The following is a 22,089-nucleotide window of genomic DNA, read 5'->3' as shown; positions in this document are numbered from 1 at the left end:
CATCCAGACCCTCGACCCAGAGACAGAGTTGACTGGCAGACAAGGAGCATCCAGGTTGTACTTGAGACCAAACTTAACTCAGTGTGTACATGTTCAGAACCATAATACACAAGAGGAATGAACAAGCCTTCAACCATCTTTCAGCTGTGTACTCTTTATTAAATTTACTTTTATTAAGGCACATTTACATTTTATTTCACTGAATTTAGAACTATATTACAATAGTAATATCTGTGTTTATTGAAAGTAGAAATACATGGCATTGAAGCAAGAAATTCATTGTTAGCCTCACAAGAATAACAAAATTTGGTGAACAAGAAGATCTAAGTTGGCAGAACTCTTGTCTAAACTTGTAAACCCAAGTAAAGTCAACAACAGTAGACAAAAGTTAATAAAAGTAAAGTTTTAGTAGCTAATATGCTGATGCTAACCAGCTGTAATGTTTTGTGACTCCCTAAAAACTTGGTATTGCACCCAGGGGCAGTGCTTTATGTCCTGCGCCGATTGCACATCACACTGGCTTGTCGTGTGACTTTTTGGATAAACTAGCAAAACCGTGGTCTGGAACCAACGTTTATTAACCAAATTTTTGCTTTCATACCAAAATTAAACATACAAGAGAGCTCACACCTGATTGTAACTTCTATCAGAGATGATTTTTTTTTTTTTTTTTTGTGATCACTGATTTACACTCAGAGTAGAATAGACATTCCTTCAAATTGACTTGGATTGATTGCAAAATTACTTTTACCTGACTGTTAAAAACAAGTTGTCCATTATAATGTTACACCAAAAACATGCACAACTAAACGCAAATATATCAATGTTTAGATGCACTGAATGATGGTCACAGAGCTCGCTGAAGCGTGCACTCCTGCAAATCACACCCATTCAGGGGAAATAACGAGATTTCAGGGAGTCCCATCATGTTTGCTATACACGCCATCTTAGTTTAGCACTGTTTTCATATGAGCCACTTCTCCATGCAGCTCATGAACACCGCAAAGTTGGAGTGCCACTCAACGTGCTCCACTCCAGAGAGAACACACACCGTCACGTCCCCGCGAGTGTCCAGCGTCTTCAGTCCAAACATATCGTTCTTGTAAAACTTTGAGTGGGAGAGAAAAAGAGAAGGACAGGTTATTACAAACAAAGAGGAGGGAGAAAGAAAGTAAAAATGAATGTTTTCCAGTGAACATAGAGGTGATAATATAATTTACTCTATGTGTAGGGTTTGACAGAGTTTCAGTGAAATATGCACATTAGTTTTAAACTTACCTCCTGGTTCCTCATTTCTACAACATTTTCGTTGCTGTCATAGAATCCAAAGAGGCTGTGTGGAAAAGAGGAAACAGTCAGTCCACATAAAGAGGACTCGAAGCATTTGTTGCTTTTTTTTTATTGCTTAAATCAGGAACTATGATGTGTACTTTAATATTCATTATCCTGTTTGCTTCTGCTTTAAAATAAAAGATTAAACTGGAAACTCCTGCATGTGCTCATCTGTCCACTGAGTTGATAAAGTCCTTAAACCAGAGTGTCCGAAGTTCCTAAATATGACCCCTAACATTAGCTACGCAGACCAGTTGCTAACGTTAGCTAGCTACACAGAACAACAACACTTGTCACAGACTGTCACAGGTTGATTAAATGAAAGAGGATCAGCAGTGTGCATGTGAATATTAAAACTCTGATGACAGTGAAACCTGGACTGCCACGGTGTGATCACGCCGTCATCTGGTCCTCCAATCAGCACAAGCTTCTTGATGCGCAGGAAGTTTCCCCTCCACGCTGAGGAGGTGAAATGTAGAAATGCATGATTTTTTTCTTTTATAATGTTCATTTTTTAGAGTACATAATGACTTTCAGAGTAATTAATTTCCATTACCTTTCATGTTGTCATGAGGTCTTTCACCATTAAGCAACGGCAGAAAGTTGTTCTTCTCCAGGTAGCGGGCTCTATGGTGAGGGTCTGCAGAGAAAACATATATGGCTGTAGTATCTTTAACAGGGAGAATGTAAAGCAATGATGTGCAGGTTCTCCTCAGGTTGTTAATATCTTTCGCTTTTCAAACCTCCGTCCTCATTCTCACCGTTCCAGTAGCTGCAAATAGACACTTTCTGTCCCAGTTTGGTGTAGCAAATACGATACACCGTCTGCTTGATGTGTTTAGGAAATAACGACCTCAGGCAGTCTGTTTCTGTGGAGTAAGATGGTGAGAAATCAAGTATTTTGCAAATTAGGGTCTATTACAAATACAATAGTGTGAGATAATTTACCAAAACTTTTAAAATATCAATATCAGAGTCCTAAAATGTCATGATTCCGTTAAGCACAAGGGTTATCTAAGATTAAAATATGATCTAAAGCTCTCTGACCTCCATATTGTCCAGCCAGCGGTGATGACAGAGAAATGAAGGTGTGCACATTGTGGTTTGGCATCGTGGAGAGAAGTGCTCGACAAAGTAGGCCACCTTAGAAAAAAAAAAGGAGAGAACAAAAGAGTCACAACATCAAGAGAGATCAGACAAATCAACACCTACTAAATTATCTGGGGCTATATTCACAAAGTTTGCTTGTAGAAAGAGTTGCAGAAAATTCCTAAAATTATGACATCTTCTAAGAATTTTTCCTCAAAGTTAAGAGTAGAGAGTTTTTGTTATTGTTACATCCTTAGTACGTATGTTTAAAAAGTGTATACTGTGTGTAAATGGGAGAGAGGACCTTGTGAATAGCACAGGAGGTGGACACCATCAGGAGCCGTCTTCATAATGGAGTCGATGGCCTTCCTGAAGCCTTGGACCTGCTTCCATATTGACCTCAGACTGAACACGTAGTTATACATGTTAATCACCTTCACCTCAGTGCCTGGATGCACCTGGGAATAACATTTTTAAAAAAGGAAGTGAGTGACAGAGGAGCAACAGATTAACTGAACAACTGTAGTTCTGATTAAATCAACTGGCAACAAACTATCAGCCAGAGGACTGATAAAGTTATCTGCCACCTCAGTCAGATGTGGGCTCGTTCCTCCAAAACAAAGCTGGTCTTGAGGAATAGAAAATGACAGGTCAGCAGAAATTATTACCTTGAAACCGCTCGCTGTTTTTCACTTCCCTTGATATCTGACTGCTTTTAAATAAACTGCTGAGGGTTAAGGGTTGGTACACACTAAGAAAAACCACAAAGCAATTTAGTGGAATCTTTAAACTTTAAACTTTTTAGCTTAAAAATAGCTTTGTTCAAGTTAATTAAACTAAATCACTTCGCTAAATTAAGTTTCTAAAGAAACATGCATCAGCATATTAGCAGACTTCCCAGCATGCACTGTGTTTTTATAATTTGTAGAAAACATATAATGAAAACATCTAATACACTTGAAAATCAGTCATGGTTGTGTGTTTTCACAATGATGATAACAATTAATAAATTTACTATTTATTTATTTATTTACTATTTATTTCACATGTTGTCTTTGTGCCAATGCTGGAAAAAGTAGCTCCAACAGGAGCAGCTACAGCTGGAAGTTCTTTCAAATGGGGGAATTAAACTGAGAAAATGTGAAAGGAAATCATATTTGAAATGTTTGTCCACACAACGGAGCAGCTGACGGTTCAACTCTATATTTTAAGATAAGTGAACATGTTTTCTCAAGTCTATTTTACTGGAAATATTTATTTGTTTTTTAAATAATTATTTTTATAGTGCAGATTATTTTGACCTGTATTCAGTTACTAAATGCAAAGTACATGGCAAATTTACATAATCCACTAGATTACAAAAAAGTAATCCAATCTGAATACTTTTGGATTACTTCAAAAGCAATCACTGAAAACACTGTATTGTACAGAATAGAATAGAACAGAAAATACTTTGCCAACCATGGCAAATGGCAGAAAATTGCTTACATGTGCAGAAAAACTGGTAAAATTGGTATCACAACCAAACAAAGCATTAAAAATACATTTACAGAGAGACACAATAGAAGCCACAACAGAAAGAGCCACAGCTTATTGATTAAGATATTTTATGGCAACAGGATTAAATTATTTTCTGTCGATATTTTTCCTTGCAAAGGGGACTCTGTGCCTTTGAGACCAGCAGCAGCTCAAAGTATTGATTTAGAGGATGGCTGATTTTGCTACTTAGGCGTTGGACAGCTGGGTTTGTTTGCAGCCTGTAATTGTACTGCCCAGTTGAACTACTCTGGAAAGCTTTGTCTTGCTTTTGACACTTAAGTGCTCAAACCAGGACAGAATATTAAAAGTGAGTATATGTTGAATTAGAGATTGGTATACTTGAAGTGCACTGGCTGACAAATTTCCTTAGTTAATGCAACAAGAAGAGTCTTTGCTCTACGATTCATATGATCTGTAAAGGTAAAATACTGGTCTAACAGTCCTCACAGGTATGTGAAGGAGCTCACTGGCTCCACCTCATGGCCCTTAACTGTCATAGGTTCAAATAGAGCTTTGGACATCAAACCACTTAATTACTTCTGTAACACAGTTAAAATACACATTTAATGAAGTATGTTCATTTTATTCTACTTTCTATTTTTACTCCACCATATGTCAAAGGGAAGTATTGTAGTTTTAACCCCACTACTATTATCAATAACATTAGTTTCTAATTACTTTGCAGTTTCAGATTATTAATACAAAATATATTTAAAAAATAAATTAATTTCCATTATTAAAGATTACTGTGCAATACCCAGTAATCAGTTGAAATCCCAATTTACCAGCTGTAACACTGAAGTGATACTAATTGTTTTAACTTTAAAAGGTTAGTGTCTAGGCTGCCTTAAAATTTCAAGCTGACTGGATTTCAAAAGACAAGTTGAGGTAATTTTGCAATGATTCAAAACAAACAAATGTTTAAACTTGATATGAATGCAGTTGTAATTGAGATAACTTGTTCAATAAGCTTGAGATATTAAGTTGAACAAACAACTGTGAAACTGCTCCCAGTGAATTCATCATGGCTCACAGTTTTTTCATTATTGTGAAAACAAGGAACTTCACATATCTTAAAGTGTATTAGAGACGAACAGAAAGGTTTCATCAGATATATTTTCTTCGAGCCATAATAAAGAAGGATCTCAGGAGAGTTTTAACTCTCAAACAATGCATGCTGGGAAGTCTGCTAATATCCTGATCATGTTTCTTTAGAAACTTTACGTAATGAGTTGATTGAACTCATGTTTATAAGTTCTAAAAGTGTCTGAAAAAGATTTAATTAACTTGAAAAAATAAAACATGTTTACAAGTTAATGAGGAGAGATTAGTTGATGTTACCAGATTCCTGTGCATAATGAGTACTTTTACTTTTGTTACTTTAAGTATCTTTTGATGCCGATATTTTCCTCTTTTGTAACATTTGTGGTCTTATCATTTTCACTTCAGTAAAAGATCTTCCTCCACCACTGATTTCTTTTGGTTACAGCTTGACAGACAAACTTTACAAGTTTCTCTCCACATTAAGCACTTTTCCCCCTCAACATACTTGCACACGTTCATCTTAGAAGTGTCCTACCTTGTTTATGTAACCAGACAAAGTTTTGAAATGTTTTGGTCCCTCAAACAGGCCGTGCACGATGATGACAGGCTTGTACCCGTCAATGCAAACCCAGGTCAGCATCAGCAGCAGCAGCACTGATGATCCTCGGATGATCTGCGGAGTCTTCATCTCTCTGCCTGTCACTTTTTGCTTTGACTCAGAGAGCATGTGAACACTTCACTCCTGATCACTGCAACTGAAGTAGTGAGTCGTTGGTGGAGTTTATCACACATCCCTTTGGTTTATAGCATTACCATCCCACCTACTCACCAGCTTTTACAACGGCATTAAACTTTACGGCATCAGCGTAAATATAAATGTTTTATTACCTGGTAATTTAACATTTTGTATGGAAGCCAGTATATTATAAAAATATCTCCACGGTAAACCATAATTACGACACAATGAAATTAAAATTATGCAATATAAATTATGACTTACACTTATTACATAGTTTTTACTTGATTTTGTAATCTCATTATTATGACTTTTGTAATAATTTTGACTTTTTATTTCAGAAGTATGACTTTTTACCTTTAATCTTTTAATTATCACTTTTATCTAATAATTGTGACTTTAAATCTCATAATTAGGGGTTTTGAGCTCATAATAATACATTTTTACTTCATAATTAATATTTTTTCAAAAAAATATTGGCTTTTAAATCACAATTATGACTTTTATCTCATTATTATAACTTTTTGTCATAATTATACTTATATCTCATAATTTTCATGATTATGTCATTATTATAGCTTTTTTAAAATCTCATAATTATGACCTTAAAGATCATAAATTTGGCTTTTAAAATATAAAAGTATCTGTACTGTTTTAAAAGAATCGTTTCAGCACCGGTATTGGATAAAACCCAAACGATACCCAACCCTAAGAGTGACACGGACATAAGTGCACAGGGCAACTTTATGAAGTTGTAACTCTCCACCAGTACTGACTGGGAAGTTGTCTGGACTGTCCTCAGGTGCTGGGACACACAGCAGCACACGGGGCTGCAGCAAAGTCCCTTGAGGATTTGACACAGTGGAGGACAAGCACTTTTGGGGGTCAGAGGTCAAAGTGAACACAGTGACCCCATCGGCCGTAGCCATGGTGACAGAAATCCTCCCTGCTCCTGTAGACTGAAAGAGACAACAGGGTATATATATGTTTGAGACTGGAGTGCAGCTCACTCTGCAGCACTCCGCTCGGTGCTGCCACCCGGTGGTCTGAAGCTGTACTGCATTAACTGAGCCCTAAAATTCATTCTTCACCTTGAAATCCATTTGACAGACAAAAAATAAATAAACTTGACTCCGAAGATAGCTGGATAAAAGCGGTTTGGGTAAATGTTGCAATAGTTGCAACAGTAATATTGTCCTACATGAGTATGTTGGTAATATATCTTCCAGTCAGAAAACATGGTATAGAAGAACTGAGCCTAAACAATATGTTTAATTGGTTAAGGGTGTTGAAAGAAACTGTCCTGATTAATAGAATTTAGTTTTTTTCCTGTTGCTTTTGTTATTTACATTTTAAATTATTTTAGTGATTTTACTTTAATTCTTCCTCTGGAGTCTATAATCAGAACTGTGTCCATGGTCTTCTAGACTTATCTTTTATTTATTTTGATTGACCAACGAGAATCAAGCAATTAACAAAGCCATATAATAATAAACAATAAGGAATACCTAAATTTAATTAGGTTATTTTATAAACTGAATCAAACATAGACTAAAGACTTACCTGTTTGTGTGTTTGTGTAGAAGCAAAACCTTAACAGCTGAACTTGACAAAATCTAGCTATCTGGCTTTTTTCTTTTTTTTTTTTTGTAGAAATCCTCTGATCATCATTTGGCTAAATACAAACATGATTTGGAATATTGATTTTAGTTTATATGCTATTCTTACAATCAAAATCAAAGAAAAGGTGACGGCAGGGACACAGAAGTTTAGAGGTCATGAGTCCAAATTTGTCCAGAAACCCCCTGCAATGTATTTTTTATTTAATTTTTCACTTTGTTCATTTAGTTGTTCAGTTATACTTTCTGTAGAACTATGTGTAAGCCATTTTAACGAGGTATATTAACTGAACTTACTAAAAAAAAGAGGCAATTTATTTCTTCTTGCAGAGTATTTTATTTTATTTAAAGCAGGACTGGAGCTGGACTTTAACAACAGATAATTAGAGCTCTGCTGACAAGACATGATACCACAAAAAAACATTTCAAGTGTTATGATGAATTCAGTTTAGAAACTATAGCTCAACAACAGACTTTTTTTTACAACTAGAACAGAAATACAAACAATGAAATATGTAACAGTCAAAAATTTCAATTCCTTGTTTTTTGAAATAGCTTTATATTATAAAATAGTAAAAAGAAAAAAGAACCTTAGTCGATCGTTTGAGAAAAAAACGCATGAACATCTTTTAAAGATACCGACAGTAAGGCAAATTACTTGATAGAAAACTCTAACAAAACATTTTTAAAAGCATCAATAGAGAATTGAACTGACAGCAGCATGCAGTACACAGACAGCATTTAGTGCAGATTATTACAAAAATACTAAAATAATAAGTGCAAATATTTTTCAATAACCCTTATAGAAAAAGATCAGAAGTTTGGTAGAGACTGTAGCAGGTAATTTGGTTAATTCATTGACATTGCAGTACATACAGTCAATGGTGTAAAGGCAGAGGATTATAGTAACAGATTATAGTTAAGCAGAGATTTTCATTTAGACTGTAGGGTTAGTGGTGACCTCCTCCAGCAGTGGTTTGTAGAGTTCTGGGTCATCAGGGCTCTAAAGGAGAAAAATAATATCAGAAAAACAAATAAAAAGGAGGTGCGGACAGTCAAATCTTTAAGAATAGCACAAATTCACACATTACATACAATCGTTAACTGTACTGTTTCCAGTGGTGATCATTTTACCACTTTTCTCTTTTGAATTTAGGCACATCCTAAATTTCACAATATTAAGAAAATACGACTTGGCAGCACCCTGCAGGTGCCTCCTCCAGCCTGCTTCCCTGTTCTCCTCCACTGCCTGTCTGTCTCTGACTTAGAGAGACGGCAAAGACTGCTGCTGCAGCAGGTTTGGTGCGAGCTGGGCAGCAGGGGACGGGAGGAGGAAGCACCTCCACCCTGCCTCCATCAGAGACAGACACAGTTATAAACAGCTGCAGCCTGGTGAGAACAGCGAAGCATATGTGCAGCACTGCAACCCACTGGAGACCGAGACCAAGGCAGCCAGCAGGGAATAAAATATATGTATATGAATATTTGAATACTGATTTTGCTGTTCACATACCATGGCATCAAAAAGAGCTTTGACACATTTGGCACAGCCCTAACAGTAAGATATTATTTTGCAGACTCTACCTTGTTTTCTTTCTTCTCACTGCTCCTCAGAGCCTTGATTCCCATGACAGCGGAGCTGATGACAAGGCAGAGCTCCAGCACTGACAGGACAATAAGCACAGCGTTGATGCTTCTCACGATCATCTGGTGGGACCAAAAAGAAACAACAGTGTCATCTTTAAACATATATTTTTGTTTTATTAGATCTTTTTTTCCTTTTTATTCCTGACTTTTACTTCAGACTGGAACTAATCATTAGTTAGAAGTACATTCATTCACCACAGGAATAAAATGGAGACATTATCTTATAGTTATTATCTCATAGTGCAGGACCTTGTGGACAAAAGCAGTGGCGTTACAATTGTAATAACCACAAAGTGTAAAGTTAAAAATAAAATTATCTGAATAAAAAAAACTCCTGCTTCTTTTTTCACCCGACCAGTGTTCTACTCACTGTAACTCTGCCAGGTAAAACATAAACACAGGCCTGTTCAGTCAGATTTCAAAGAGAAAATGACCCAGTAGCAGCCATTAAGATGGTCTCGTTAACTTATGTACTTCATATAAAGTCATCAGTACTAACCTGAAACTGTTTCATAACCGGTTAGATACACCATGTAGTAGCTCTAAGTGTGGTGCCTCAAACTCAACAAGAACAAAATTTCATTATAAAATAGCTGTAAAAATAATTAAAGTTGTCTATTTTCCACTTTCAATTATACAACTTGTATTTTGACTGCTGGGATGATATCTTCCACACTGACCAGAACCAGTGCTTCGCTCTCCAAACATTTCTCCATTATGATCTTCTCCCGAGGAGCCAGAGTTGGTGTAGTGTCCTCCATATAATCGTCTGAATGACACATCCACCACAACCAGATGTTCGCTATATTGATGCTGTAGAGAACGATGCCCGCGATGGCAAAACCAACTCCTGCCAGATTCAGAATCACATTGACGATGACCTAAAACACAAGAGTTGTCAGTTTATGTACAACCAAACACAAAGAACACCAGGCAGTAAACAGCATAAAGGACATTAGTGGAATTAAAAAGTCAAGATCTATATCATCCTTCTACATTTTCCTACAGTGGAAACAACTGAGCGGCTTATAAGAGCCCGTAACTCTGCCAGAGTAACTTCAAGCAAGACACTGAACCTTTACTCTTCCACTTTGCCCTCTCTGATGAAAATACACAAAAATACACACCATGTATTAGACGATGTGGGTGTGTATATTCTTGAAGGATATATGATGTTACATATACCTCATACAAAATTCTCCTCCATTTTTTGTCATGAATTAAAACAAGAGTAAGTGTAGATGATAAGATGACAGACAGCATGAGGATGTTATAAAACTGAACTACTCACCAGACATGGACTGGGGCATTTCTCAGACACTATGCTCATGATGCCGAATAAAACGAACTAGAGAAAAAGAAAAAAAAAATCTTTAAACTTACATTCCTCTACACAAACACTAAAATGATTATATACAGTTGTGATCAAAATGATTCAACCCTGCTGAGAATAAAAAGCTTTACACATTTAAGGTTTTCTGAGGATCTAGAATTTTTTAAAGTTAGTTTGGTTGATATGAGTGACATAATTTTAATGGATAATGAAAATGTGCAAATAGTCTTTCTGGGCAGATGACAAGATATTTAAAGTTCCAAGAGATGTGGTTGGGAGTAAATCTGGCTGGATCTGCTTCTGTTAAATTCTCTTCTTCCCTCTGAGGTTCTTTTTTAGATTAGGCATCCATAACTAAGGGAGACAAACTAGCAACTGGCAAAATTTAGAGGAAAAGGCTCTGAGCCATAGATATAAGCTATTTTATTTTTCCTTTTGGTGTATAGGCTACATATTTTTACAGCAAAAGAAATCTAAGAATCACTTAAGAATTAAAACAATAAAAGAAAATGTTTAAATAAGTACCATTCCATTTCATTTTTTGTAATTGAAGTCACATGGAGCCAGTGGGGAGGGGCAAAGGAGCCGCCGGTTGCAGACCCCTGATGTAGACCAGTGGTTCTCAATCTTTTCAAACTGCGACCACTCCCAGCAGGATCAGGTTCGTTTGTGACCACGCCCCCCACCCACTCAAGACTGATCAGGGATTACTGTATAACATCTAAAAGCTACCACACTCACACAGGAAGACCACTGCTTTGACTCTCACCAACACGTTCGATGAAATCTACTCAAAGGAAAGTGAAATCACTGGCACAGATGATGTAATGTAAAAATCATTTCCCAGCTATTTTATGTTAGAGAACATGGCTGTTTAATTTCTTGAGGCTGTATTTTGCACATTATTGAGTGCTCGTCCCTTATCTTGAATGTCACCAAGGGGCTGTCATTGCTGAGAGCTGTGTCCTTGCTCATTCTATGCCAACATGTGTTTTTTTTTTTTTTTTTTAATTCTCCACAACCATCTTGTAACCCCTAGAAACTATCTTGCAACCCCAAGGTTGTTAACAATGCTGTAAACAACATTCATTTTTACAAAGACTGATTGCTCCATAAAGTGAGACACAGATGTTTAAAGATGCTCTGTTTCCATTGACTGATATGGTGTGCATGAGGATGGGACTTGCTTACCAGTCCTCCTAACCAATAAGGGTACCCATATTCATCCATTTGCCACCCAGAGGCACCACCACAGCAACAGAGGATCACCCCAAGGCCAATGTTGAGCAACCCAACCATTATTTGCAGGGCCTGTGGAGGAGGAAACACAGTATTAATAACAGACATCTGTACAGTATAACTGTAGTTACAATGGATGGTGCACAACATACTGTTATATCGGGCCACATTTTCTCATGTTCTTTAAATGTAATGTTCCTATATCCATCCACAGAACTTTATCTGAAGCTGTGGTAATGTAATGGAAAATTTCTCTTTAAGGCTTTTCAAACTGCATGTAGGCTGCCCTTAAGACAGCTAAGACAACTAAGACAGCTTTCACACTGACACAATCCAAAGTGGGATAAACCCGACTTTAGCATAGATCTGCATTAGTGTGGAAAGGGACTAAAAGATCAAAAAAGCAGATCTGAACTTTCTAAAATGTTCACATCAGTTTTTGCACCAACCATCATTTAACCCTATGAGCTAGTAGAAGTGCAGTGTGCATATATAACCCAGGGCTTAGCTTAACTCTGTGTGTGAAGGGAGCTAAGTCATCCCAGGGTTAATGACAACCCACAGCTAAGAATATGCAGTGTAAAAAACAATTACTGTGACATGTACAGAAGTACACAGAGCAACTTAAAACATGTAAAGTTGTAACTCACCCCCAGTACTGACTGGGAAGTTCTCTGGACCCTCCTCAGGTGCTCAGACACAGAGCAGCACACAGGGCTGTAACAAAGACCCTTGAGTATTTGACATAATGGAGGACAAGCACTCTGGGGGTCAGAGGTCACAGTGAACACAGTGACCCCATCAGTCTTGGCCATGGTCACAGACATCCTGCCTGCTCCTGTAGACTGGATGAGAGAAAAAGAGTATATAAACTTTAAATCTGCGAAATCAGGTTATGGTTGCTTTTGTGGTTTCTTTAACCTTAAACTAAACACTTCCCTCAAAGTATTAAATCCTCATAATTTTTGTAATTTGGGCTGTTAAAATTAATGTACACGACATAGTTTACATTATAGTGCACGAAATAGTGATATAACAATAATAACAATGTGATATAACCTGTCACGTTCAAAAACAGGTAACTTCACGTGTACTGATAGATTGGGGACTGAAAAACAATGCAATTATGAATTATTTCATTAATTAAGTAGTGCTTTTTTTTCAGAGGGCTGACAACTCTATTTTAGTGCAACATGATATGTGCCCTTTCTTTTAATGAAAGTGTGGAATTTATCAATTTATGTAATGGCAATTGAGCTTAAATGGGCCAATTCTGCAGTTTAGTTGCCACCAGAAAACTAAATATAGGTTTATAAAAAGCCCTCATTATAAACAGAGTGTTCAACAGACACTGGTATATTCCAGACAGGAAGGATACATCTGCTATCAATTTCAATAATACTGTAGGAACAGAATGATCCAGCATTCTGAGAGCTGGGATATGACAAGCACTTCTGCTTTGATTGTGATCTGTCTCTTGTGACTCCCCCAAATCGCTGTTTTTGTCTCAGCTTGACGACTGTTCTGTAGTTTGGTCAAATGCAACTAAAAAAGAAGTTTACTAGCTTTTTGTTGTTGTTTGCATTATGGCTCACCCAGCCATTATTACTTTATGTTTTTTTATACTAATAATAGACTCAGTCATACCACCAGACAGATTACACAAGGTCATGCAGTAGTTCCTGCACCGAGAACCAGTGCTATACTGTAAGCGTATTGTTTGTATTGTTGTTTATTGTTTTACAGACCCTACCAGGGGTCCCTGGAAACTTGATTTGTTAGTCATCTGTGCCTTATTTTCTTCTCTAAGAGCTTTCCTTCCAGGTGGAAATTGAGATGTTTTGTTCTATTCTATCTATTTTATTTATATTTTTTGTCATTATCATTGCTGCTGGTATATTTTCCTTAAATATGTTGGGCAAAATATTCTCTGAATGTTGAATTTTGCATATTGTAATATAATGTTATGAGACTGCATATTGTCTTACATCCTATTAAATTACTCACCAACTACCAACCATTTTTTGACGTGTTACAGATTATTTGATAATGAAAATAATCAGTACTTGTGGCCCTGTTTCTATCATTTACATCAATGAGGGTACAGGCTGAGTAGCAAACAAACTTTTCTGTATGACGAGTTCAACCAAACAAACGTCACATCCTCGAAAAATGACCATATAGTTGATTCAACATCAGTTTCAACAAAAACTGACGATTATAACCGCCATGAAGTTATAATTCATTGCATAATTGTTGTGTTAGACAGCATTAGTTTTCAGCTTTTTTTATGAAATAATACCTTAAATTTGACTTAAAGCCACAGCCCTGCAGAAGTGTAAATGTTAGCCAGCTTTCACTCCGCCTCCTCCCTGTCAACAAACACTGGGGTTTAAATGGCACAAATCTCTTTCACACCAACTTCAAAAAAGTTACAAAAAGGTTTAAACAATCAATGTATCTCCAATATAACGTTAATATCGGTCCTGGACCACTGTGGACAATCAACCTGTGGACATATTCACACAGAAAAACGTTGTATTAAGTTCTTTGCGACCTATCAGGCAGTATTATTCAGATTTATTACAGGATATTAAGAAAATACAACATATTTACGTCCTGATGTCTTCCTCTCTCACAGATTGGAGGGTAGTTCACTCAGTAGCACTCAGCTCAGTGCTGCCACCGGTGGTCAGAAACTACACTGCGTTAGCTGAGCCTTGAAGTTTATTCTTCGCCTTAAAAACAGTTTGACACAGGAAAAATGTAACTTGCAACTGAGAAGAGCTAGTAGCATTTTTGTCAAATATTGCATACATTAATACAGTCCTATATCAGCATTAGTATTATTAGTAGTAATATAACTTCCCGCCACAAGCGGCAGCACTGAGCATCGCCTCTGAAGCCCTGCACTAGTTGAGCGAGGAAGACGCCATATTGGATTTTACAGGAGTTGTAACCGCAGAGGAGTAACAGAAATCCTCTGCATTTCATCGGAAGATGCGCTGTTTTCTTGTCTTACACTCGCCTTAAACACTAATTTTCTCTCCTGAAGAATTGCCAATAACTTCACCTATCCTCCAGTGAGTTCGACCCTGAAATATGCATCCATTATGAAAACTGACGAGTCCTCAATGGCTTAAATGTACAGGTTCACTTAGGAAGCAGTACATGACAACATACACAATAAGGGCTGGCTAAATGTAATTATGTTACTTACAAACTGAATGAAACATAGAATAAAGACTCACCTTTTTGTGTATGTTAGAGTAGAAGCAAAAACGATAGTACTCCACCCGTCAAAATACAGCTGACTGAGGGTTTTTGTTGCGCAGTTTGACAGAGGAGGACAGGAACTAATGCCAGTCTGTTCCCAGAAGTACCTCCCTCCATCTGGAAAATATAAACACACTTAACTCTTTGCTGATCATTCAGCGTAACACAAAAATACTGGTGTTTATTTATATGTCGTTTCTTACAACCTAAAAAGCGAGGAAAGGTGACAGGACCATATCCAGATGTTATCAGTCCAGACGACCCCTGTGGCTTTACTTTCCTCTTATTTAACTGTTCACTTAAAATATTTGTAAAAGTTATCTCAATAATGTTATCTAAATGCAATTTACAAAGCTTTCCTGCACTGCCAGAAAAAAAAAGCAAAGTGAAGAAATATTTAATTCCTTTTATTTTAATTTTATTTATATTTTGTGATTGAAAACAGTAAATTATAACTCCATCAGTGTCACACATGTACATGAAAAGGGAGGTTCCCTTTTACTTGCAAACATGCTGTCTGTAAGGCACCTTACTCAATAGTATATCATAACAAGCAGGGATGTTTTTTGAAAAAAATCACCAGGGAATGAAATGGACAGCAGCATATACAATTAAGTGCAAATATTCTTAACCCTTGTAGGAAAAGATCAGAGGTTTGGCAGAGACTGTAGTGGGTAATATGTGTAAATCATTGACATTACAGTGCATACAATCAGTGGTGTAAATGCACAGGATTATAGTGACAGATTAGGCAAATTACTGGCACTGACAGAATAATTCACAAAAGTGAATCTATCAGAGCAAATGAAAACATGAGTTTGACAGATTTGTCTAGTTCCCAGGCTGGTAACAGACAGCGCAAATCAGAGATTTTCATTTAGACTACAGGGTTACTGGTGACCTCCTCCAGCAGTGGTTTGTAGAGTTCTGGGTCATCAGGGCTCTAAGAGAAAAAAAATAATAATATCAGAAAAGCACATAAAAAGGTGTGAACTTTCAAATGTAGCACATATTCACACATTACGTACAATCATGAACTGCACTGTTTCCAGTCAGAATAATTTAATTTACATTTTTGTAACCACAACACAACTTGGCAACAAACTAAATAATGAATATTTATTATTATTATGTATGCCTATCCATACATTTTTAAAGGAATGCACAGGGTTATATTTTCACACCTCGCTGTCAGTAAATATTGTACAGGAAGTATTGGACTACAAGAGTTAAAAGCCAGCAAATGTCGAGTTATGTAAAGTTTTGGATGGGTCGGTTGGGTTCTGTAGGTTTGGTTACATCGATAGCAGAGGGTTGGCGTGGCTTGTGGTGGTGGGTCCCAATGTCATATCTTTTCATGGGGCACAAAATCCCCCCTGTTCCTGGGTGAACAACAGGTCCAGCAGTCAGATTTGATTGTGCAGACTCTACCTTGTCTTCGGTCTTCTCACTGTCGCTCAGATCCTTCATCCCGATGACAGCAGAGCTGATGGCGACACAGAGCTCCAGGACTGACAGGACAATCAGCACACCGTTCATGCCTCTCAGAAACATCTGGTGGGACACAGCAAAACAGCTGTATTTCCAATGCACAGATTTTTTTTTCACACATAAGCATGTTTTATTTTGATAGCTGTAACCAAATGGCACTATTTATGGTCTTTTTATATCTTTGGATTTATGAAGCATCTCATACTGGGTTTGCTGCTGCTGAATGAATACAGCAACTCACAGCAGATCTGTCACTGTGTGACAACAGTGTCTAATACATTAAACTCTCCATTAGGGCTGGGCAATCGATATTGTGATGAAACTAGATATCATCTTAGATTCTGATTATATGGTGTTATTACATGGCTTTCCTAAATACTTGATTCTGATTGGTTAATTACAGCCTTTTAAGTTTTGTTATTTCTTTGTAGTAGACCATTATTATAAGAACAGACCATTGCTATAGACACAGTTCTGATCATAGACTCTGGAGGAACAACAAAATCATTGTTAAATCACTAAAATCATTTTGAAATTAATATTTTGTGCCAAATCAATGTCTGCCTTTTTTTTTAAATGAATTAAAGCAAATTAAATTAGCTTGCACCATCATGCCTTTGTCTTATAATAGCAGTACTCAAAACTGTCAAGCTCCCTCCAGTGGTAGACTGAGAAATCTCCTAAAAGTTCAAAAATGATATCAATTTATTTAAAGGCGAATAATCAGAATACTACAAACTTTGAAGTTCTGGCTTTCCTCTTATTATTATTATTTTATAAATTATTAAAATATCAGCTTGATCAGTTATGAGCTAAACTGTGGTTTCAGTGATCCACTGTCTCTCTGTGAAGGCAGTGTGGCTGACAAGCCAACAAAAAATAATCTTATCAGTGATAAACCTGCCTCCTGCATGAACTGTCTGTAGCTCAATAGGTTTTGCCCACATTACTGTATTTTATCGGTCATAATGGTGGTATTTTGAGAGCCTAATAATTTTGGAAGTGTTAAGCGTTGCAAAAGGTTTGAGAAACACTGATGTAAACAGTTAATCAATGATTTAAATTGTTGGTGATTCTTTTTTAGTTGATGGATAATTAATTCATTGACTGATCATTTTACGACATTTAATTTAGTTCATTCTGATGGTAACAGTGCATGATAACTTTAATGATACTATCTGTAAACTAATTAATGTTGTCTATTTCTCACTCGTCCCTCGTACAACTTGTACTTTGACTGCTGAGATGATATTTTCCACACTCACCAGAGTCAGTTCTCTGCCCTCCAAACATTTCTCCTTCATGAACTTCTCATGAGGAGATAGAGCTGGTTGATTGTATCTGGATCCATACTTATATCTGTTTCCGTAACCATAATCATCATCACACGTCAACCCAATGCTTGTGTCTGGCCTCATGAGGCTGTAGAAGACGATGGCTGTGAGGGCAACAGCACCTCCTGCTAGATTCAGAATCACATGGACGATGACCTAAAACACATGAGTTGTCAGTTTATGTACAACTAAACACATTATTTCACTCTTGTACTCTAATAGTTTTGTATTCCTGCAGTGGAAACAGCTGGGTGGTTGGTATTAATTTTAAGAACCTTGGAGCAAGACACTGAACTTATATTCTCCTCTCTCAAATATGAAAATGAAAATACACACTGGATACACATGCAACAATGTGGGTGTGTATATTGTTGAGGAATATGTGATGTTACAAAGGACAAAATTTTCAGTCTTATCTGTCTTGAAATAAAAAAACAAGAATATGTGACAATAAAATTAAACATAACACGAAGCTATTATAAAACTGAACTACTTACCAGACATAGACTGGGGCGCTTCTCAGACACAATGCTCACGATGCCAAATAAAATAAACTAAAGAAAGGACAAAAAAGCAAAATCTTTAAACTTCCTTTCTTCCACACAAACACTAGAATTTATATACAGCTGTGATCAAAATGATCATAGTAGAAGTTAAGGTTTTCTGAAGATGTGGAATTTGTATAAATGCATCTGTATGCATTGATTGACATCATCAAACTGATCATGAAAATGTGTTACATAATGTTTTTGTAGCAATATTTATTTGCAATACAACCATGTGATAATTATTAAACCCTTATTTATGTATTTATTTTTATTGATATTCACGTTTTTTTCACATGGACTTCAATTTGTGCAAATCCTTTTTAATAAATATATTTTATTTTACAATTTATGCTGAAAGACTAAAAAGTACCTCAATAATCATGAAAGAAATCTGATACCACAAACCTTCAGACAATGAAAGAAAAATAATGAACACACTAAAACCTATAAGAAAATAACTAACAACAAAATAATTAATTAATTAATTAAAAAATGCCATCTTGTGGCTCAAAATTGCACATCAATTCTCCTTGAGAAATGTAAATGTCTCAGTGACTCTGTGGTTAAATGTCTTTGACAGGTTTATATAAAGTACCTACTTTAAGGTGTTGCCCACTTTTCTGTTCAAAACAAGACTATTTAGAAGTATGTAAAAGACCAACACCACACATTCAGCTTCTGTCATCTCCAGTGGGGGAATGTAACTAAGTACATTTACTCAAGTACTTTACCTAAAGCCAGTTTTAAATTTCATCCATGTTATATTACTTTATAGTTGTATTTAACTTTTTTACTCCACTACATTTACCCGACAGGTACAGTTACTTGTTACTGAAATGGGACCATTTTACTGCACAGTGGTTACTTTTACTTTTCATACTGATAATGTTTACATACATAAATTACTTGAGTAAGGTTTTAAATGGGGAGAGACTGTAAACTCAGCAAGGAAAAGGAACATTAAAAATGCTTACCATTCCTCCAAACCAATAAGGAAACCCAATGTATTGCATTTTCAAACAGTGAGAGCTTCCGCTAAATCTACTGCTGCAAAGGATCGCTCCAAGACCGATGTTGAGCAAACCAACCATGATATGCAGAGCCTGTGGAACAGGAAACACAGTATGAACAACAAACACCTGTACAGTGTAACTACAGGATCACATCTGTGGTGCACAACATACTGTTACTGGACAACTGTCTGAGTTTCAAGGTGTTTTCTAAATGAAACTTGACATGAAATGAAAAACAGACATGTGAAGGCAGGTACAGATCTGTGACAGTGTGATGGAAAAACTCTTTTAGATTGACATAAACACAGAGCAACTTCATCATATAAGGTTGTAACTCACCCCCAGTACTGACTGAGAAATTCTCTGGACCCTCCTCAGGTGTTGAGACACAGAGCAGCACACGGGGCTGTAACAAAGACCCTTGAGGATTTGACACAGTGGAGGACAAGCACTTTGGGGGTCAGAGGTCAAAGTGAACACAGTGACCCCATCTGTCCTGGCCATGGTCACAGACATCCTGCCTGCTCCTGTAGACCGAAAGAGACAAAGAGAGCCTTTAAACATTAAGGGCCCTATCTTATATCAGCACAAGTACCACGTTTGCCACATCTGCAAGATAGCAAATGCACTTGACCCTGGTCTGTGCACACATGGCCAAGTTTAAAAATGAAAATGAAAAAAAGAAAGAAAAAAGTAAAAATGAAGGTGTGACCTGGTGCATTTGCTATCTTGTGCTCGGCGCACTGGAATAAAAACCACTTGCGCCTTAGACCAGCTAAAACCTGGTTGAAGTCTGTGGTGCAGTAGGTCTGAATGCACCAGATTGCAACCAGCGCATTTGGCCGAGGCACACACACATCTCCACAATCACAAAACACCTTTCATTTATGTTTGACAGTCGTGTATGTGTATGTGTGTGTCTTTAAAGTGAATCTTACTGATAAGGAAAAAGGAATTATTATTGTAATTGTAAGGCCTAAAAAATCTCAACAGACCTGCAAAGTGTGCATGAGACGGGATCACAGTGGTCAGACTGTCTTTAACAGATCAGTCAGCATGATAGCTGGAGCAGCTGTAGTGTTTGTGTCTGCATGTGTATTGTGATCCAAAAAAACAAGGATTAAAAACATATGATCAAAAACATACAAAAATTAACGACATTATATCTGTCTGTCATCATGACTTACAATAACGCAGCACAATGACAAACGTTTTGTGGAGGAGATAGGCGTCTGTCATTTTGGCCTTTACAGCAACAGATATTTTAATCTATAGTGTTTAAACCACAGAACTGTACAGTAACATCAGGATTCATGATCAATAAAGTTTTTCTATCGGTCGGCACTTCATTCATTCGCTCCCCCTCCCTCCCTCCTCTCTGCAGCTCGTCTCTCCTCCCTCACTGTTGTGATCACTCGGCATGAAGTAAGTAAAGGTCCAGTAGGCAACATTGTTTTTGTATAATTGAAAAATAATTTCATAAAAACCTTTCAGCATATTGTAAATCAGGTTGCAACGGTTGTTGTGACGGTAGACTTAAACCAATCACAGGTCTTTTAAGGCCTGGGGGACATGTGACGTCACATGTGGTGATACTACTAAAATTTCTCAAGGAGCAGTTTTTGGTGTGCGGACCTATTGTTTGATTAAAGCTTACAAAAATTCCCTCAGAGTATTACTGAGATATGGCATTCACATGAATGAGATGACCCGAAAACATAATGCCTCTGAACATTACAAACATAAAGACATAAAAGTTATTTTAAAAATGGGTTTCTAAAGATTTCTGACTCACAAAACACAATTCGACTCATCCGTCCAATAGCATTCAAAATTTGCTGCAAACAAGCTACAGTTCCGGTGATCACACACACAGAAACGCACACACTCACTCACACACAATTTCTTTTTTAAAATCTGTTTCTTTTGAATCCATTTATTTATGTACTTAAAGCCTCTGCAAATCCAAGTCCACTGTAGTCTTCTAACCAAGTAATTCAGGGTGTTATGTTCTTAATAGTAAGCATGTAAAAACTATTTGAAATCAAATTTCATTCAAATTTTAAATATCATCATTTAAGTTTTTGTACATTTTCCTGTCTTGGGTTTGAATTGTGCTCAAGATTTATTATGAAAATTACACAGTTAATTTCTCAAACCAACCATAAAAAATCAGCAATAAATGGTTTAAATGGATGGGTTCACATTGGCAGCACCATAATACATAATAAGGACTGGCTAAAGTTTAATTAGCTAACTTGAAAAATAAAACATAAAATAAAGCCTCACCTTTTTGTTTCTGTTGGACAAGAAGCAAAACCTAAACGATTGTGCTCCACCTGACAAAACCTGTCTGACTGCACAGTTGATGCAGGAAGAGAAGAACAAGTATCATCTTATCTGTTCCCAGAAGTTCCTCCCCCAGGTCGAAACTTAACCCCTTGCTGATCATTCAGGTGAACACAAAGATAATAGTGTGAATACTCAGATTTTTATTTACAGCCTAAAACAATGAAAAGGTGGCAAAGATAAGCAGGGCCGTAACCAGGAGTTTAGAGATCATGAGTCTAAATTGCCCCCATCACAACCCCTGTAGAATTTAAAATTTCTTAGATAACTGTTCAATTACAATATCTGTAAAGATTTATCTCTTCAGTTTTATCTAAATGCAGTTTACAGAGCTTTCCTGCACTGCCAGAAAGATAGTCAAAGTGAAGAAACACTTAATTCCTTTTATTTTAATTTAATTTATATTTTGTGATTTAAAACAGTAAAAAAATATAAATCCATTAGTGTCACACACATGTGCCTACATACATACTCAGGCACTGAGGCACAATACTCAATTG

General features: G+C 36.7%; 3 protein-coding genes across 4 annotated transcripts; all 3 read right to left on the bottom strand.

Moving 5' to 3' along the window:
• Positions 1–234: 234 nt before the first annotated feature.
• Positions 235–5,762, bottom strand: LOC146321700 (lysosomal thioesterase PPT2-A-like). The gene is made up of 8 exons (XM_084725727.1): positions 5,540–5,762; positions 2,726–2,879; positions 2,380–2,475; positions 2,094–2,201; positions 1,889–1,972; positions 1,707–1,791; positions 1,279–1,333; positions 235–1,108 (listed from the first exon to the last, which is right to left on the bottom strand). Exons 1-8 carry the CDS (start codon positions 5,729–5,731, stop codon positions 965–967), a joined length of 918 nt encoding a protein of 305 aa, XP_084581853.1. The 5' UTR covers positions 5,732–5,762; the 3' UTR covers positions 235–964.
• Positions 5,763–7,672: 1,910 nt separating this feature from the next.
• On the bottom strand, positions 7,673–14,951 carry LOC146321699 (membrane-spanning 4-domains subfamily A member 6C-like). Of its 2 annotated transcripts, XM_084726958.1 has the most exons (8): positions 14,830–14,945; positions 14,195–14,316; positions 12,229–12,423; positions 11,531–11,650; positions 10,298–10,354; positions 9,687–9,887; positions 8,944–9,066; positions 7,673–8,362 (listed from the first exon to the last, which is right to left on the bottom strand). In XM_084726958.1, exons 3-8 carry the CDS (start codon positions 12,403–12,405, stop codon positions 8,297–8,299), a joined length of 744 nt encoding a protein of 247 aa, XP_084583084.1. In that variant the 5' UTR covers positions 12,406–12,423; positions 14,195–14,316; positions 14,830–14,945; the 3' UTR covers positions 7,673–8,296. The 2 variants fall into 2 exon arrangements, with proteins under 2 accessions (XP_084583084.1, XP_084583083.1); XM_084726957.1 differs by lacking the exon at positions 14,195–14,316 and having other exon boundaries at positions 14,830–14,951.
• Positions 14,952–15,471: 520 nt separating this feature from the next.
• On the bottom strand, positions 15,472–22,086 carry LOC146321698 (membrane-spanning 4-domains subfamily A member 4A-like). Its single transcript, XM_084726954.1, has 7 exons — positions 21,530–22,086; positions 19,580–19,767; positions 19,202–19,330; positions 18,177–18,233; positions 17,611–17,835; positions 16,286–16,408; positions 15,472–15,797 (listed from the first exon to the last, which is right to left on the bottom strand). The coding sequence occupies exons 2-7, from the start codon at positions 19,754–19,756 to the stop codon at positions 15,732–15,734; spliced, it is 777 nt and encodes a 258-aa protein (XP_084583080.1). The 5' UTR covers positions 19,757–19,767; positions 21,530–22,086; the 3' UTR covers positions 15,472–15,731.
• Positions 22,087–22,089: the final 3 nt, after the last annotated feature.

This window comes from Lutjanus erythropterus, chromosome 9, assembly GCF_056507025.1.
Source record: "Lutjanus erythropterus isolate fLutEry1 chromosome 9, fLutEry1.hap2, whole genome shotgun sequence".
NCBI lineage: Eukaryota > Metazoa > Chordata > Actinopteri > Lutjaniformes > Lutjanidae > Lutjanus > Lutjanus erythropterus.
The sequence above is the reverse complement of the archived record's forward strand: the minus strand, read 5'-3'. Positions and strand labels throughout refer to the sequence as shown.

What these genes read in the sequence shown, in the direction of transcription:
- LOC146321698 (XM_084726954.1), bottom strand. Translation starts at nt 19,756, where the DNA reads ATGTCTGTGACCATGGCCAGGACAGATGGGGTCACTGTGTTCACTTTG. An exon ending in AGGGCAGAGAACTGACTCTG is followed by an intron (nt 16,409 to 17,610) that starts GTGAGTGTGGAA and finishes GTGTCCCACCAG; the next exon opens with ATGTTTCTGAGAGGCATGAA. An exon ending in GTGAGAAGACCGAAGACAAG is followed by an intron (nt 15,798 to 16,285) that starts GTAGAGTCTGCA and finishes TTTTTCTCTTAG; the next exon opens with AGCCCTGATGACCCAGAACT.
- LOC146321699 (XM_084726957.1), bottom strand. Translation starts at nt 12,405, where the DNA reads ATGTCTGTGACCATGGCCAAGACTGATGGGGTCACTGTGTTCACTGTG. An exon ending in CTTCCCAGTCAGTACTGGGG is followed by an intron (nt 11,651 to 12,228) that starts GTGAGTTACAAC and finishes CCTCCTCCACAG; the next exon opens with GCCCTGCAAATAATGGTTGG. An exon ending in AGAGCGAAGCACTGGTTCTG is followed by an intron (nt 9,067 to 9,686) that starts GTCAGTGTGGAA and finishes TGGTCCCACCAG; the next exon opens with ATGATCGTGAGAAGCATCAA.
- LOC146321700 (XM_084725727.1), bottom strand. Translation starts at nt 5,731, where the DNA reads ATGCTCTCTGAGTCAAAGCAAAAAGTGACAGGCAGAGAGATGAAGACT. An exon ending in ACCTCATGACAACATGAAAG is followed by an intron (nt 1,792 to 1,888) that starts GTAATGGAAATT and finishes TCACCTCCTCAG; the next exon opens with CGTGGAGGGGAAACTTCCTG. An exon ending in TAGAAATGAGGAACCAGGAG is followed by an intron (nt 1,109 to 1,278) that starts GTAAGTTTAAAA and finishes TCCCACTCAAAG; the next exon opens with TTTTACAAGAACGATATGTT.